Source organism: Lathyrus oleraceus, chromosome 5, assembly GCF_024323335.1.
Source record: "Lathyrus oleraceus cultivar Zhongwan6 chromosome 5, CAAS_Psat_ZW6_1.0, whole genome shotgun sequence".
Classification (NCBI taxonomy): Eukaryota; Viridiplantae; Streptophyta; class Magnoliopsida; order Fabales; family Fabaceae; genus Lathyrus; species Lathyrus oleraceus.
The window spans coordinates 539695469-539712350 of NC_066583.1; the positions used below are offsets into that span (position 1 = coordinate 539695469).

General features: G+C 34.8%; 2 protein-coding genes across 2 annotated transcripts; both read right to left on the minus strand.

The window, feature by feature from the left end:
• Positions 1-3337: 3337 nt before the first annotated feature.
• LOC127081941 (uncharacterized) lies at positions 3338-3832 on the minus strand. Its single transcript, XM_051022168.1, has one exon. It carries the CDS (start codon positions 3830-3832, stop codon positions 3338-3340), a length of 495 nt encoding a protein of 164 aa, XP_050878125.1.
• Positions 3833-4146: 314 nt separating this feature from the next.
• LOC127081943 (uncharacterized) lies at positions 4147-4734 on the minus strand. The gene has a single exon (XM_051022169.1). The coding sequence runs from the start codon at positions 4732-4734 to the stop codon at positions 4147-4149; it is 588 nt and encodes a 195-aa protein (XP_050878126.1).
• Positions 4735-16882: the final 12148 nt, after the last annotated feature.

A 16882-nucleotide genomic window follows, 5' to 3' on the forward strand; every position in this document is an offset into this window, starting at 1 on the left:
CTCCTAGATAGAAACCTCCAGTTTCCATTCCTATCACTACAAGTACAATGTAATGTTAAACAACTTGAACTTGCTTCACAGCTTCATTCAAGAACAAACAACTCTTACCTACAGGCTTTGAGTTACAAATACTCTCAGCTTTGAACACTGAGAAACACATGGTAACCTTCCCACAGGTTGGGAGGTTTACCTCACACACACCCCTAATTTTTCATTCTAAGAGGCTTACAAAAACTAGGTTACAATATGCTATTTATAACCTAATCACCCAACTGGATTTGGGCCTTCAGAAATCGCAGCAAACTTCTTCTTTGCTGTTACAAAGCCAGCAGAAAATTTCTGCTACAAATAAGGTCTTCAATCTTTTAGTTCCTAAAATCTCTCCATATATATCTCCATATTTGGAGCCTATATATTTTCTGATTGAGTCTTTAAGACCTCCACATGGGAGTTAGGATATTCACCAAATATCCTCACTAATCCCAGAATATATACTAAATTAATTAATTCAGTTTTCTACACATGTACGATGTCACAGGCATGATGTCTTGACATCGTACATGACATGTTGGTCCAGATGTTGAACTTCTTCAACCCAACATATTAAAACAACAGAGATGATTACATTATTTGTTTTACAAAATTAATGCCAATCCTGAGGTATTAACATTTTCTCTGGCAACACCTCCCTACACTATCTTCACGAGAGCAATCTGTTTGTCTCTCAACCATTTCATTTCTGGACCATCAATCCTTATAGGCAGAGTCTCAATTATAATGTTATCCCTTAGCTGAACATCATCCATCAAAATCACATGCGACGAATCCGAAACATACTTCTGAAGCTATGAAACATGGAACACATCGTGTATATTTGACAAATTCAGTGACAATGCAACTCTATAAGCAACATGTCCAACTCGCTCGGGTATCTGATACGGACCAATAAACTGAGGAGTAAGCTTCCTCGACTTCAAAGCACATCCTACACCAGTTACCAGAGTGACTTTCAAGAATGCATGGTCTCCCTCTTGAAATTCAAGATCCTTTCTCCTCTTATCATGGTAGCTTTTCTTACTACTCTGTGAAGCTTTCATCTTCTCCTGAATCGAGTTTACCTTCTTAGTAGTCTGTTGGACAATCTCAGGTCAAAGCACTACACTCTCACCAAATTCATGCCAACACAAAGGTGTCATGCAACTTTGACCATACAAGGCTTCAAAAGGTGCCATTCCAATACTAGAATAGAAACTGTTATTATACGTGAACTCAATCAATAGAAAATGACTATCCCAAGCACCTCCTTGCTCAAGAACGCAAGCTCTCAACAAGCCTTCTAATGGATGAATGGTCTTCTCTATCTGACCATCGGTCTACGGATGATAAGCTGAACTCAACCTCAACTTTGAACCCAAAGCTTCCTTCAAACTCTCCCAAAATATGGAAGTGAATCTCAGATCTCTATCCGACACAATACTCAACAGAACTCCATAAAGCATCACAATCACACGGATATATATCTCTGCCAACTTCTGCATAGAAAAACTGATGTTAATCAGAATAAAATGGTCTGACTTCGTCAGTCTATCAACAATGACCCAAATGGCATCATGCCCTCTCAGAGTATTCAGCAACCCTGTCATAAAATCCATAGAAATGCTATCCCATTTCCATTTTGGAATATCCAACGGTTGCATCAACCCTGCAGGTTTCTGATGTTCAACCTTTGACTTCTGACAAGTTAAATAAGCATAAACAAACTGAGCCACATCTCGCTTCATTTCAGACCACCAAAAGATCTTCTTCAGATCCTGATACATCTTAGTAGCTCCTGGATGAATACTCAAGCTACTTCGATGACTTTCTTCCAAAATCATCTTCTTCAACTCAAATTTGTCATAAATGCAAATTATGTCTCTGAACCTCAACACACCTTATCCATCCACTTTGACATCATTACTTTCAGTCTGATCACTTCCAAACATTAAGTCCACCAACTTCACATCCAACTTCCGACTCTCTTTAATGATATTAAGAAAATCATTGTTGATCTTCAGTATATCCAATATCACACTTTGCAGTGTTAGCTTACAGACCAAAATCATGTCTCTGAACGGTTCAATCAATTCCAACTCTCTAACCGTCATAGCAAACATATGCAAAGACTTCTGACTTAAAACATCAGCCACAACATTCGCCTTACCGGGATGATAATTTAGGCCAAAATAACAATCCTTTAAGAATTCTAACCATCTGTGATGTCTCATATTTAATTACCTCTTATCAAACAAGTATTTAAAACTCTTATGATAACTAATCACTTCAAATCTAGAACCATAGAGATGATGCCTCCAAATTTTTAACACGAACATCACCGCAACCAACTCCAAATCACGAGTAGGATAATTTCTCTCATGAATCCTCAACTATCATGAAGCATAAGCTATAAACTTTCCATCTTGCATTAGCACACCACCTAAACCCATCAACAATGCATCGTAATACACCACAAACGCTTCATTCGGTTTAGGTAAAATCAAAATCGAAGTTGTAATCAACCTTTTCTTCAGCTCTATGAAACTGTTCTCACAATGGACGTCCCATACAAACAGTTTACCTTTGCAGGTCAACTGAGTTAGCGAAGTTCCAACTTGGAAAAGTATTCAATAAACATGCGGTAATAACCAGCCAAGCCCAAAAAGCTTATAATCGGTCACCGACTTCTGAGCCTTCCATTGTAGAACTGCATCTACCTTGTTTCGATCCACAACAATACCACAACTTGAAATAACATGACCAAGAAAGCTAACCTCTTTCAACTAGAATTCACATTTCGACAATTTAGCATAAAGCTTCTTCTCTTCAACACTTGTTATACAACTCGCAAATGCTCAGCATCTTCTTCTTCTGATTTAGAATATACCAGAATGTCATCAATAAATACCACAACAAAACGGTCCAAGTAAGTATGAAAGATACGGTTTATGTACTCCATAAATACTCTGGGTGCATTAGAAACACTTAACGACATTACCAAATACTCATAGTGGCCATATCGAGTTCTAAACATCATCTTCTATACGTCTTCATCCTTCACTCTGATCTAGTGGTAACCTGACCTCAAATCAATTTTGCTAAACACACGTGCACCCACCAACTGATCCATTAAGTCATCTATTCTCGGAAGTGGATACTTGTTCTTAATTGTCACTTTATTCAAATTTTGGTAATCCACACACAACCTCATGCTACCGTCTTTCTTCTTTACCAACAACATCGGAGCTCTACAAGGCCACACACTTGGTCTCACAAATCTCTTCTCTAGTAGATCTTCTAATTATTTATTCAACTCTTCTAACTCCGATGCAGACATCCTGTATGGTGCCATAGAAACAGGTCTGGTACCAGGGATATGATCAATAGAAAACTCTACCTCTCTCTCGGGTGGTACATCTGAAATGTCATCTAGAAACACCTTTAGAAAATCCTGCACTACCTGTAATTCATCAATCGCCATCTGGCTCATAGCAGATAACGCCGTGAATAACACAAACACCCGAGCTTCCTCTTCCAAAAGCTCATTCAACTCTCTAGTAGACAAGAAATCAACTTCTTCCTCCTCACCAAGAGTAAGAAACCGCACCGACTTGTTATAACAATTGATATGAACATGATTGAACTCCAACCAGTTCATCCCCAAGATAACATCGAGATTCTCCAATGGCAAGAAAATAAGATCAATGCCAAAACCTTTATCAAAGATTATCAGAGGACAATTCAAACAAACTGAAGTAGTAGTCACCGAACCCTTAGCAGGAGTTTCGATAACCATTTATCCACTCATAGAAGACACAACAAGGCATAGCCTTTTCACACAGTCGGCATCAATAAAAGAATGAGTAACACTAGTATCGATAATAGAAATCAAAGGCGTATTATTAATATAACATATACCTCTGATCAACCTGTCATCATTGGAAGCCCGAGTCCCAGTCATAGCGAACACTTTTCCTTCAGTTGAAGCTTGCTTAGGCTTCACATAATGAGTGTTGATATGGCCTGGTTCACCATAGTTGTGGCAAGTCACCGCCTTCTCTTTGAAATCAACAACCAGATGTACTGACTTCCCACACTTGTAACACCTCTTCACATCACTCTTGCATTCACTAACACGATGTCCCAAATCTCGCACCTATAGCACTTAAGAGGAGTAAGAACACCTCCCCCACTTGGCCTCTTACCATCAATAACTCTTTGTTTACCTTTATATACTGGAGCATTATATGGCTTCCCAATGTTCAGATTTTGCTTTCCTCTTATATCGCTCAACCCCTTGTAGTGATCCGACCAAGCCTTACTATCATCCTTATAAATTCTACAACTATTAACCAACTCTAGAAACCTCCTGATCTGTTGGTATCCAATCACATGCTTAATTTCAGAATGCAAACCATTCTCGAATTTGATACATTTTGAGAACTCATCAATCGCCTCACTGTAATGAGGGTAAAGCTTAGAAAGTTCCACAAATCTGGCAGCATACTCAGTAACCGACAAGTTACCCCACTTCAGCACCAGAAACTCAATCTCTTTCTTCTCAAGAACATCCTCCAGAAAGTACTTTCTCAGAAATTCCTTGCGGAACACAACCCAAGTTACAACTTCAGTTGTAGCACCCAACACATGACGAGTGTTAATCCACCAGTCATCAGCTTGCTCGGCTAACAAATACATGCCGAACCGCACCTTTGGTACTTAAGAGAAATGCATCACTCTGAAAATCATCTCAATCTCGCTGAGCCAAGTCTACGTTCCATCGGTATCGTACCTACCCTTGAAAGTAGGCGTATTGTTCCTCTAGAACTTCCCTAAATGTTGAAACTCATTGTTCCCACTAGCATTAGGCTGATTATGCATGGCCTGAGCAACAACATGTAAAGCAGCAACAATAGCAGTTTCGTCTCTTTCAGCCATTTTCTGTTTCACACCACCAACAACAATAATGGTTAAAGAGACAATATCGACAGTATTCAACTATCATACCACATCGATCAACAACTTGGTCGAACAAACCAGCCTGCTCTGATACCACTATGTAACACCCTAATTTTCCCCCGCATAAATTTAAAACATTTATCAGAGTAAAATAATTCAACATGCAATTTAGGATGCTACACTAAAATATACAAACAACCTGCTCAATCGTAAAGACATGTAACACTTGACATTTATAAAAATAGTAATAATGACCACATGTGTGAATGTTAACTTTTATTAAATAGCAGCGGAACAACAATAGTAAACAGTTAACTCAACATATCCAACATCAACATAACATATCATTATCATGAATGTTAAAACATAACGAAATTCATAGCATTCCCAATTCCCCAGTGTTACACATCAGAGCAGACACCGACATAAACATAAATGGAAGACTTCATCTTCCATTCACATTTGAGCTCCTACTATGGATTATCTGCATGTTACCCACGTAGAGGCAACATTCAAACATAAGGGGTGAGATGTCATAATTTTATAAAGGAAAGCATGATAATAAACAATCATCAAATTATCACATGCACATCACCCATTCAACAACACAATTCAACATAATCCAAATAACAACTATCCACACATAATAGCAACATAACAATCATCCGATATAATAACAATGTAATCAACCATCCAACATAATAACAAAACCAACCAATGTACAATGCAATGAGACTCAACAATTCGACTCAATGCATGTGGTACCAATACGCGAACACTCAAGTTCACCGCTTCTACCCTCACCTCATAGGATCAAAGCCACCAATTCATTACCATCACTTCTGATAACATCTCACTGATTCCATCACCTCAAAAATCAGCTACCGACCCAATCCACACAATGTGATTTGAGGCTCACCAACAACGGACCATTTGTCTAACAACATGAATGCATGCAACATATTATACATGCAACAACAACATGCATAATTACCCACCACCATAGTCAATTTACACCGCCAATACTGGCCATCATGCATCAAACACATGTTATACGGCTCAATAACATCCACATATAACATAACAAGCAACAACAATGCATTTAAGGTCATGTCACACCACCACATAAACATTATAATTCATTTCAACACCATAACATAGAAAAATATTCATTTTCAGGTATTGAAATCAATTTTAAATGAAAGTACACACTCTCAGATTTCCAACTTTTCGAATGACACTTGAATCGGACACTCAGAACAAAAGTTATGTATTTTTGAAGTTTTTAAGAAAATTCTCCCAATGTAATCGGTTACCCCAAAATCAGTAATCGGTTACACTACACCTTATAGCGTAACCCGCCCTACCACACACACGGTAATTGGTTACCTAAAAAATGGTAACCGGTTACACGCCATTTGTCCATCCCATGTATAGCTTCTGTTTTATAGTGTAACCAGTTACTAAAAAACCGGTAATCGGTTACACGCCCTAATTTTTACCCAAAAACGTGATTTTTAAGCAGTGTAACCAGTTCCTCCAATTATGATAATCGATTACACTGTTGTAGAAGCATTTTTCTACAGCTTTTTCAAAATGAAATCACAAAAGTATATATCCCAAAACCCCACTTTTCTTAAAAATCGTTTGTACTATATTTTAACACATAAAAGCACTTTTCCAATATTCAAAATCCCAACTTATTTATACCGAAAACATTCATAACCCACTTTCGACTCTGACCCAAAACAACATCAATCAAACAATATTGACATCATACAATCCAATCAATTGTATGATTCCAACAACAACTATAGCAACGATTCATCATTTCAACATCAGTCACAACATCATCTTACCACATAATTCAACAATTACCAAATATTCACCTTGATCATGAATTTAGAGAAGAAAAGCACAAAACCTACATGGCATAATCTACCCACCATCATCATGTTAACCCTTAGATAATCAGAAGCTCACTCTTCCTTAGAGTTCCTAGCAATTGATTATTTGCCCTTCAACAATGTTGAATTCTCCTCTTGAGCCCTAGCCTATTCTTCTCCCTTTCTCGGTTTCTTTTCTCCCAAATGTTACGTTCTCTGTGTTTCTATCTCACTATCCCCTTTTCTATTTTTATTATAATTCTTATTATCATTACTAATCGCACTAAATAAAATAATAACAAATAATAACACTCTTTATTATTTAATATAAATATTAATAACCCTTTCTAATTAAATTAATATTCATCTAATATTAACTAATTAACTAAATAACAACTAATATAATTAATTAGTTTTACTCAGCACACCACTCTTTCTACACATTTACTCACACACTCCCCAATACCTTAATTTATATACTTCTAAGGCAACTACCCCACACCAAGGGTAACACAACACATCAAAACACCAATCAACACAACACAACCACAACTATCACATAAATAAATTACGAAAAATAATTTAAATGAAATTTGGGCGTTACAATAATAACTTCAAAATAAGTTTTTACAAATAAAGTATTAGACTTTAAACAACATAAGTCAACATTAACTCAAAACATAGTAATGACGTCTCATTCTCGATGTTACATATTAGAGCATTTAATTGACTAAAAATGATAAATGGTAAATAAATGAAGGTAAACTTCAAAAAGTTATCTTCCACTCATACCAACAAAAATCTACTCAAGATTATCTACAAGATGTCCATGGTGGACAACATAAAGGAAATGGGTGAGAATATGCTCAAATGTGTTAGTAATGCAAAAGATCATGAAGGGTAGCCTAAACAACAACAACAATAACAATAACAACAACAACAATCATTAACATGTAATGCATTCACAGAATAATCACCAATTCATAAATGCCATCTCGTATTCAATGTGACAACACCTAGATTTTATATGCATGTAGTACTAACTCAACAATGGTTCTTCATATGAACAAAAACCCAACATCTGAACCCTGACCCCTCTCTCTGAGCTCCAAGCCCCCTCTATGATGTATGTCACATAATAATGAAAATACAACAACAAAACCACAATTACAGACCCACATTTGACTGTAAACAACCATTCATTATAATAACACAATTAAAATCATAGCCCCACATATGGTTGTAAGCAATCATGTATTAAACACATCAACGGTAGTTCTCGCTCCGAACTACACATCTAAATGATCATCAGAAAGTAATAACAACTCACATAATTATACTTGCACTTCACATCATATATCCATCCACACATTAAATAAACCTCAACATAACACAAAATTTCGTTAACTCATATTAACATTGATTCATTATGAATTCATTCGATTACAATGATTAATCGTCAGTTCGTTACCGTCAAATTTCACGTAACAAGTAAAAACAATTCATATTCGTAAATTCCAGTACTCATCTAGTCTCTTAACACATCAATATGGGATATCCATATGCATTATATTTTCAACACTTCGAACCGCACTTCATTTAGATTTACGGAGCTAAAGTTATAGCAAAAACAGTCGAATAAAATAATAGGGTTTAGCTCAGTAATTTTTCAAAATTTGACTAGCATCAATCTATTGACATATGGGGGCAATCAATTGGCATTATTCCTCATTACATTCTGCCTTTCTTATTTTTTACATTTTGGCTAAGAACAATCATATGATTAAATGAATTAATTGATTGACATAGTTCTTCTTTTCAAAGTTTTCTAATTTTTCACGCGTGTAATCGATTAACACAGGTTGTCAATCAATTGACATCAACCAAAATCCCAAAATTTATAGTTTTCAACATATTTACCCTCATACATCAAACCAATTCATATTATAACATCCAAACACATGATATCATGAATTTAACAAAATATAACAATCTCAAATAACAATTAAACATGTTATAATGCAAAAATTAAATCATGAATCATAACAATTTGGTACACAATTTGCACAAATTTCATCAAGAACAAATGAACACATTAATAATGGTGAAATCAAAATAAAAACCTAGAAGAGGGTGAGGATCCCTTTCTACCCTTCATATAATATACACTCATAAAAGAGTAATCCCCTCTTACCTTGGATTTCCAGCAAAGTAAATTCTAAGCTCTTCAACAATGGTATTTCTTCCCAAACCCTAGGTTTTCTCCCTTGCCTCTTTTCTCTTGTTCCAAAATAATACATACTATCAAAAGGTTCCAACTCTCACTTTTCTATTTAAACCAAAATCTAATTCCCCTAATTAGGTTATTCTTTTATTACCCTTAACTTACTCATATATTCCTTATTTGTCCCTTACTCCTCTTACTAACTCCAATTTCTTTTATTTTAATTTATAATAATTTACTTTTCCACCTAATTCTACTATTTCTCTTGTTTTTCTACAACTACCTTAATTTAGTTATTCCACTCGACTTAAATTAGTTAAAATAAATATAATTAATTTCTACCATTCCCTTAACTCTCTCCAATACTCTCCAAAACATATATATTATCCAATTATCCCAATACAAAATATAAATTAATTTAAATAATTTTAAAAAATGAAACTAAATTCAATCAAATAAATTAATTTAATACAGGGTGTTACATGGTCCATTTGTCAGAACCCAGGTCAAGGCATTGAGGCTGGTCCCATATGGAGATTTTGAGGTCGTTCAACTTGATGACAATCCTGCCCTATCAATGGAGATATGGGTCAGACTCCCATCCAGGGTGAAGAGCACATTAATTGAACGTCTCAAACAAAACACATATATCTTTGCGATCTCCCCTCATGAGATGCCCGACATACACCTGAATTCGGCATACCATCAATTGAACGTTGATCCTAATGACAAATATGTATCTCAAAAAAGAAGAGGGTAAAAATCCCTAGAAAAAGCTGAAACTATGCCCAACACGGTTCAAGGCTTATTAAAAACAAAGTAAAATATAATAAATGGATCTCTAAAGTAAAATATAATGAATGGCTCTCCAATATTGTGTTAGTCAAAAAGACGTATGCGAAGCGGATGATGTGTGTCAATTATATCGATCTCAATTGTACATACCCTAAGGATATTTATTTGCTGCCAAATCTAGAAAATTTGTAGAGAGTTCAATCAGATACAAATCATTGTCATTCATGAATTCTCATTCCAGCAACAACCAAATACTTGTGTTTGGATCTGATAAAGGAAATACATCATTCATGACTAAGCAAGCAAATTACAAATACAATGTGACACCCTTTGGATTTAAGAACGGGAGCGCGACCTACCAAAGAATGATGAACAAGGTCTTTCAAGAAGAGATAGGAGAGACGTTAAAAGTGTATATGGACGACATGATTGTGAATTCCAACCAAAAAGAGTCACATGACCAACATCTCAGTCGGGTATTTAAGACTATTTGACAATATAACATGAAGCTCAATCTAGAGAAATATAAAGTTTTACCTTACAGAAAGAGATATAGAATCCAACCCTTACAAATGTGAAGTGTTTATCCAAATAAAGGCTCCAACCTCAAATAATGAGGTTATGAAGTTGAATGAGATACTCACCACTTTGAGCATGTTTACCTCAAAATCTGCCTAACATGCACTACCTTTCTACAGATTGTTAAGGAAGGAATCTTGATTCAAGTGGATGCCGAAATGTGAAACAGTCTTTATGTCATGAAAAATAGAATTAGCTATGCCTTATGCTTAATTGACTAATCCTAAGTGAAGTCCTTTATCTCTACCTGGTGGTGTCCAAAGAAGCTGTTAGCGCTTTAAAGGTGTGAAAACACAAGAAATGAGGGTTCGAATTGGGTTTTAAAAACAAAAGATTTTTACCACCTTAAGAAAACCACACAAATACTAAGAAACAAAGAGATAAAAACACAAGTATTTTTTATCCTGGTTCGCTTGAAACTAAAAGTTACTCCAATCCACCCGCCAAGGTGATTTTTCCTTATACACAAGGACTTAATCCACTATAATCAACTGATTACAATATTCACAAAGAATAACCTTCTTTGTCTTCTCAAGGATCCGACTGTACCCTAGTTTCCTTAAGGAATCACAAATAACAAGTTTAAATCAAAGGTTTTGTGTTTATAAGATGCTTTTACACAGGCATATTTTTACACAAATGAAAAACAAACACTTAAAGAAAAGTATGAAAAAAGTCTAGATCTTTTTCACGTAGAAAACAATCTTATAAATTTTTTTGCAGTTGTGTTTTCTTCAAGTCTCCAAGTCCTCTATATATATAATGAAAAAGAGATTTTTGGAGGTCAAATGAGGATACCAAATAGAGAGGTTTCCCACTATTGGATTGGTGAAAGGAGTGATACATAGTACAGTCCTTCGCCCATAATTTCAGTGATAAGTGTGATGTATAATACTGTCATTTTCCAACGATATCAGGTAGTGGAAGGAATATTTGATTTGTATCATGTACTATTTGATCATGTATCCATTTTGATCTTATCTTAAAATTTATTGGCTTCTAATGAAAGTTAATGAAACATGAAGAGAAGAAACACACAACTGGATTCAGAAACTTCAGAATCTTAACTCAGAACCTTGACAACGTCAGCAGTCTGACTTGAGATCTTCAGAATCTTTAGCTAAGTAATAAAACTTCAGAAGCTTTCCATTCTTCAGAAGCTTGATGATTAGACTCACATCCAGAAGCAAAAACACAGAGAATGTTATAACAACAACATAATGTCTCTTCAGAAACTTCTCAGGAGTGAATCAACATAGAAGAAAAAAGAACATTACAGTAGCAACTTGACATCTTTCAAAACTTCTCATGATCAGCACAGAAGCGGAATCTGGAACATAATATTCAGAAACCGATGACGTTATGCGTCATACACTCAGAATCAGGACTGACTGCCAAAGCTACACAATAACAAACCATTAAGTGCCAAAATTGTTCTCACACAAATACAACATTATTATCATAAAAACTCAAGGTATAGATGCAGAACCAAATCTTGTTCTAACACGTTTATCTAATCAGGGAGCCGGATTCCAACCAGAATCCAATATATTTTATTTCTAAGGCCTTGTTGGACCAAAAACACACTATAAAAAGATAGAAAATGCATCCCTAACATTGATGGCTACATTAAGGAAGCTCTGAAGGTATTTTCTAGCACACTCTATAATAGTTTGGACTGACTGGCCTTAGAAACAGGTACTTTGCCTATCATACTTAGCAGGAAGGCTAACAAAATGGTCCATCCAAGTATCTGATTTAAATGTTTCTTTTGTAACAAAGAAAGCATTGAAGGCCCAATTGTTCATAGATTTCCTAACAAAAATAAGTCCTGACCCACCCAATCTAGCCCATAATTAGACGATATCTACAAATGGATTATATAACAATCGAGGAAACAATATTGGATTAATTCTAGAAAATAAAATTTGTCTTGTGTCGTATTTACTTTACACTTTGAATTCTCCGCCATCAATAATCAAGCTGAATATGAAGTGAATGTCGCCAGACTCACATTGGCGGTAGAGGTGGGGGGCAAAAGACATTAAACTAAGGACGAGTTCCTAGCTAGTTGTTTCTCAAGTCAATGGGGGAAGTGTAAGGCAATGATCCATTATTGTAGTGATATTTGATGCTAGTTATGTTGGACAGGTTTCTTCCCACACAAAAGGGGGTGAATTGTGTGGTTCTAAAAAACATGGTATTGAAAAAAAATTTGTTTTAACATTAGAGTTAAAAATATTTTAATAATGGTTTTAATATTAAGAAGTGGAAAATAAATATGTAGAGTATAAATTACGAAAATGTAAAGAGTTAAGGTAAGAGAGGAACACCAAGAGTTATATAGGTCCAATCAAGAAATGACTTAGTCATGACCCCAAAATTTGATTTTGAGAGTATCCAATAAAGTTTAGAGCTTTTAGTAGGTTACACTCATGAACCCTCTTTATACAAGGAAAAATAAAGAAACAATAGGCGGTTGAGTGAAGCGGTAAGTCTTCATTCAAAATGGAGGATCAAAGTGGTTAGCCTCCTTTCCACGAGAATCTTGGAGTGGTTAGTCTTCAAGCTTATAAACAAACTTTGCGAGCTTTTAACATCGAGCTAAGCTCATGAACCTTAAATATTGGTGTTGTTATGGGCTAACCAATAACTAGAGAGATTTTAACATCTGGCTAATCTCGAACCTTATCAAACTTTAATATCAGGCTAAGCTTTAACCTTAAACCTTGGCTTCATCACGCGCTAACAAAGAACCTACGAAAGCTTTTATCACGGGCTGAGCCTTTGAACCTAAAGAAGGGTTTGGTCACACAATCCATAAACCAATGCTTTTTGTGAGTTTAGCTTCTAACCCAAACAATCCCTAATATGATAAAAGGTCTAACCAATGTATAAACAAGAACTTCCTTGGTGAACTTACAAATCTACCTTCCAAAAGTATAACTTATCCTCACTCACAAAATAACTTTCTCGAAAAAGCACTTTGGCTAAAATATTATTGAGAGAAAGTAAAAGAAAAGTATATATAGAAAGAGATAGAGAGAGTGAGAAGTATGAAACACGGTTCTGGATGATTTGAAATGAAGGAAATGATCTCTATTTATAGGCTAGAGGTTGGCTCAAAAAGGAAATTGTTTTAAAATCATTTTATGGCTTTCCAATCGATTGACAACATATTCCAATCGATTGGTTACCTTCATTACAATCGATTACCAAGTTAAAAAAGGAAATAAATTATATCTAGCCATTACCCATCATTAAGATTTTGTTCTAATCGATTATGGAGCATTTTTGAAATCTATTTTTTTTACTTTACTTAGCTATCAGCGAGTCATTTCAGTTCACTCTCATGCTCAGCTAACTTTCCAAAAAGTTTTGTAATATCCAAAGTACTAAGATCATCAAATTATTTTATAGCGGTAACCTTTGGCTGCCACTGCTTGCACATAGATCTCAATATTTTATTAGTACTATCTTTGTTATAAAAGGTTTTATCCAAGTTGCTTAGTTTGTTGATTAAGTGGAGGAATCTAGTTTGCATGGAATCCACAGATTCTCTGGGTTCTATACGAAATAGTTAAAACACCTTTGTAAACATATTGATTTTAGAATCCTTAATGTCATTCATTCCCTCATAGAGAGTTTGGAGAGCATCCCACATACACTTAGCACTCATATGATGTGAAATTGAGTAGAATACCTTCGCACTTAATGTTAAGATAAGCATGTTCCTCGCTTTTAAATCATATGAAGCATTTTTGGTCTCAGCATCCATCCAATCCTTAGCATGTTTAATAACATCATTATCACGTGTAGGGATAAATGGTTCTTCGGTGACGGCACACCATATGTTTTTGTCAAATGATAGTAAATGTACGTACATGTTCGCTTTCCAATAAGTATAATTTTTGGATTTGAAAATAGGTGATATATTGTACACTCTCATAGGATCGTCATCGTCCTCCATATTTATAACTTTTAGATGTCGATTAGACACAATCAAAAGTCCAGCTCTTGGTCCCAATTGTTTGGTGAAAATATGGAAGTAAAAAAAACAGTCTAGAGGGGGGTGAATAGACCCTTATTAAAATATTCAATGGCTTTTTCAAAAACAGAATATCAGAGGATTTTCAAAAGTGCGTGTAGAAGGTTTGAAACGAAAATATGAAAATTATACTTTTATTGAAACTAGATCACATTAATGCTTAATCAATCTATAAATACCAATTGATGGTTTTATGATGATACGCAAAGGTATTTAATTGATTCAGTTGTATATTCCATGAGATGTGTTTATACAACGATTCAATATCAATGAATTCTAACCTTAATTGTTTCTCAAAATATAATCACCAATTCAGCACGATTAGGCACCAATAACAAAACCTAACCTTACATAATAAATTGCTACCGATTGAATAAACGATAAACTACTTTAGAATTGAAATCCTAAGCATGCAAAATCCAATGAAAATTAAATGCAAGAGTAAGGGAGAGAGAGAGAGAGAGTACACCATGATTTATAGTGCTTCGACGTTCATCCTCGCTTTGTCTACGTGCACTCTTCAATGGTGTTCCATTGAAACCTGTGTTATTCTTTTTTATTTTGACAAATATTGAAAGAGTTCATACAATCACCAATCCACAATAATGTTGAGAAAAATAAAATCTCATATCGGGATCTTGACTTATAAACAACATAATGGCAAACTCTTATGTGTAATTGTTTCTCGATTAACGCTTCGTAAATCTTCCAATATGACCAATCTACTATATGCCTTCATATGTAGCAATCAGCCCTTGATCCTATTGATTTCTTGAGTGATGAATTATCCTAATATTTGAGAAGAAAATTCCCTTGTTCGTAGCCTTCCACACCGTAACTACCAAGGCAATCTGGAGAGAAGAACCTCCTTCTTTTCACTGGAGTTTTTCAGCACCAATGACAAAAACCTCAATCTTGCAAGCTACCTGAAAATATAAACCAAATATTCAAGAACGATTAGTTTCAATACAACGTCTCTTTCAATCTATTACAAATCTCTCATGATCAATATCTGAAATCAAACTGAAGTTAAAGATGAAAGAATTTCGATTGAAAGAGTTTTTTAACTTTCAAAAGTGAGAGGGTGTTGGTTTCATAGAAAATCTCAATGTCGATTATGAGATTCATTACATACAAAAATGATGACAAAATGATTTTATACGTGCTTCAGATTAAGTGCAAAAATGGTTGGAAAAAGTTTATTAGATTTAAGTTAAGTGCATTTCATGATCTAAGTCAAATGAGCAACTAGTGTGAAATAAGATCTCATAAAAAATTAACCAATTTCCCTATTATTTGACTGTGATTTGAGTCATATAGGTTCATCATTCGAATAATGTGTTAAGTCTGATTTGAATCATACATGTTAGTGGCTACCAGGAAGTTTATGATTCGAGCCATGCACAAACTATGATTCAAATCATAGAGTTGCATGATTCGAATAAAGTGTAATATGTGATTTGAATCATAGATGCCAAAATTTTAATGTTTTGCCTCTGTTTTGCTTGATTCGAGTCATGGATTGTGAGTGATTCAAATCACACACAAGAAATCTCAATTTTTCAAGTTTTTTAAAATAGTTTGAGATTTCACTTTCCACGTGACTTGAATTGATATCACACATGGTTCTTGTTTCACTAACTCAGGAAGTTGATTTAAACCATCATGGCCATACTACTACGAAAAACACTTATCACAATGATTGGAAAATAGACACCACCACGCTTGACCAACCATTGTGAGGTAACGTGTGATTGTATGTATGATGCTTTCCATCACAGACGTGCGACCGTGATTGTATCTACGTAGCATTCTACCTACTACAACGGTTACTTTAAACAACTGTTGTGATATCCTTTAATGCAACATATTTAACAGCGGTTGTGCTAAACAACCATTGTGATATATAGACCCGAGTTTATTATAAATTATATGGAATGCTTATTTCGCCAATGCTCACTAAACATATAACCTTTCAATCTACACTAGAACATTATAATATGACAAATTAAGTTATATTAGAAAAACAAGTTCACGTTCAATGCTTGAGAAGAGATCTTCAACTTATTATCCATATTTTTCTCTTTAATAGTTAGAACTTGATTTAGTGATTGTAGTTCTTCGACCTCCCCTGCCTTCACCTCTTGTACTTTTTAGAAAATATTATCTATTTTTCAAACAATATTAGAGGTGGAGAGAGAGGTAGTTGAAGACCTACAATCATTAAACCAAGTCCTAACCGTCAAAGAATAACATGCAGTTAAAGGTGTGAACAATTCATGTTAAGAATTGAATGTGTACTTGTTTTCTAATATAACTTTATTTATCATATCATAATTTTCTAATACAATTTGA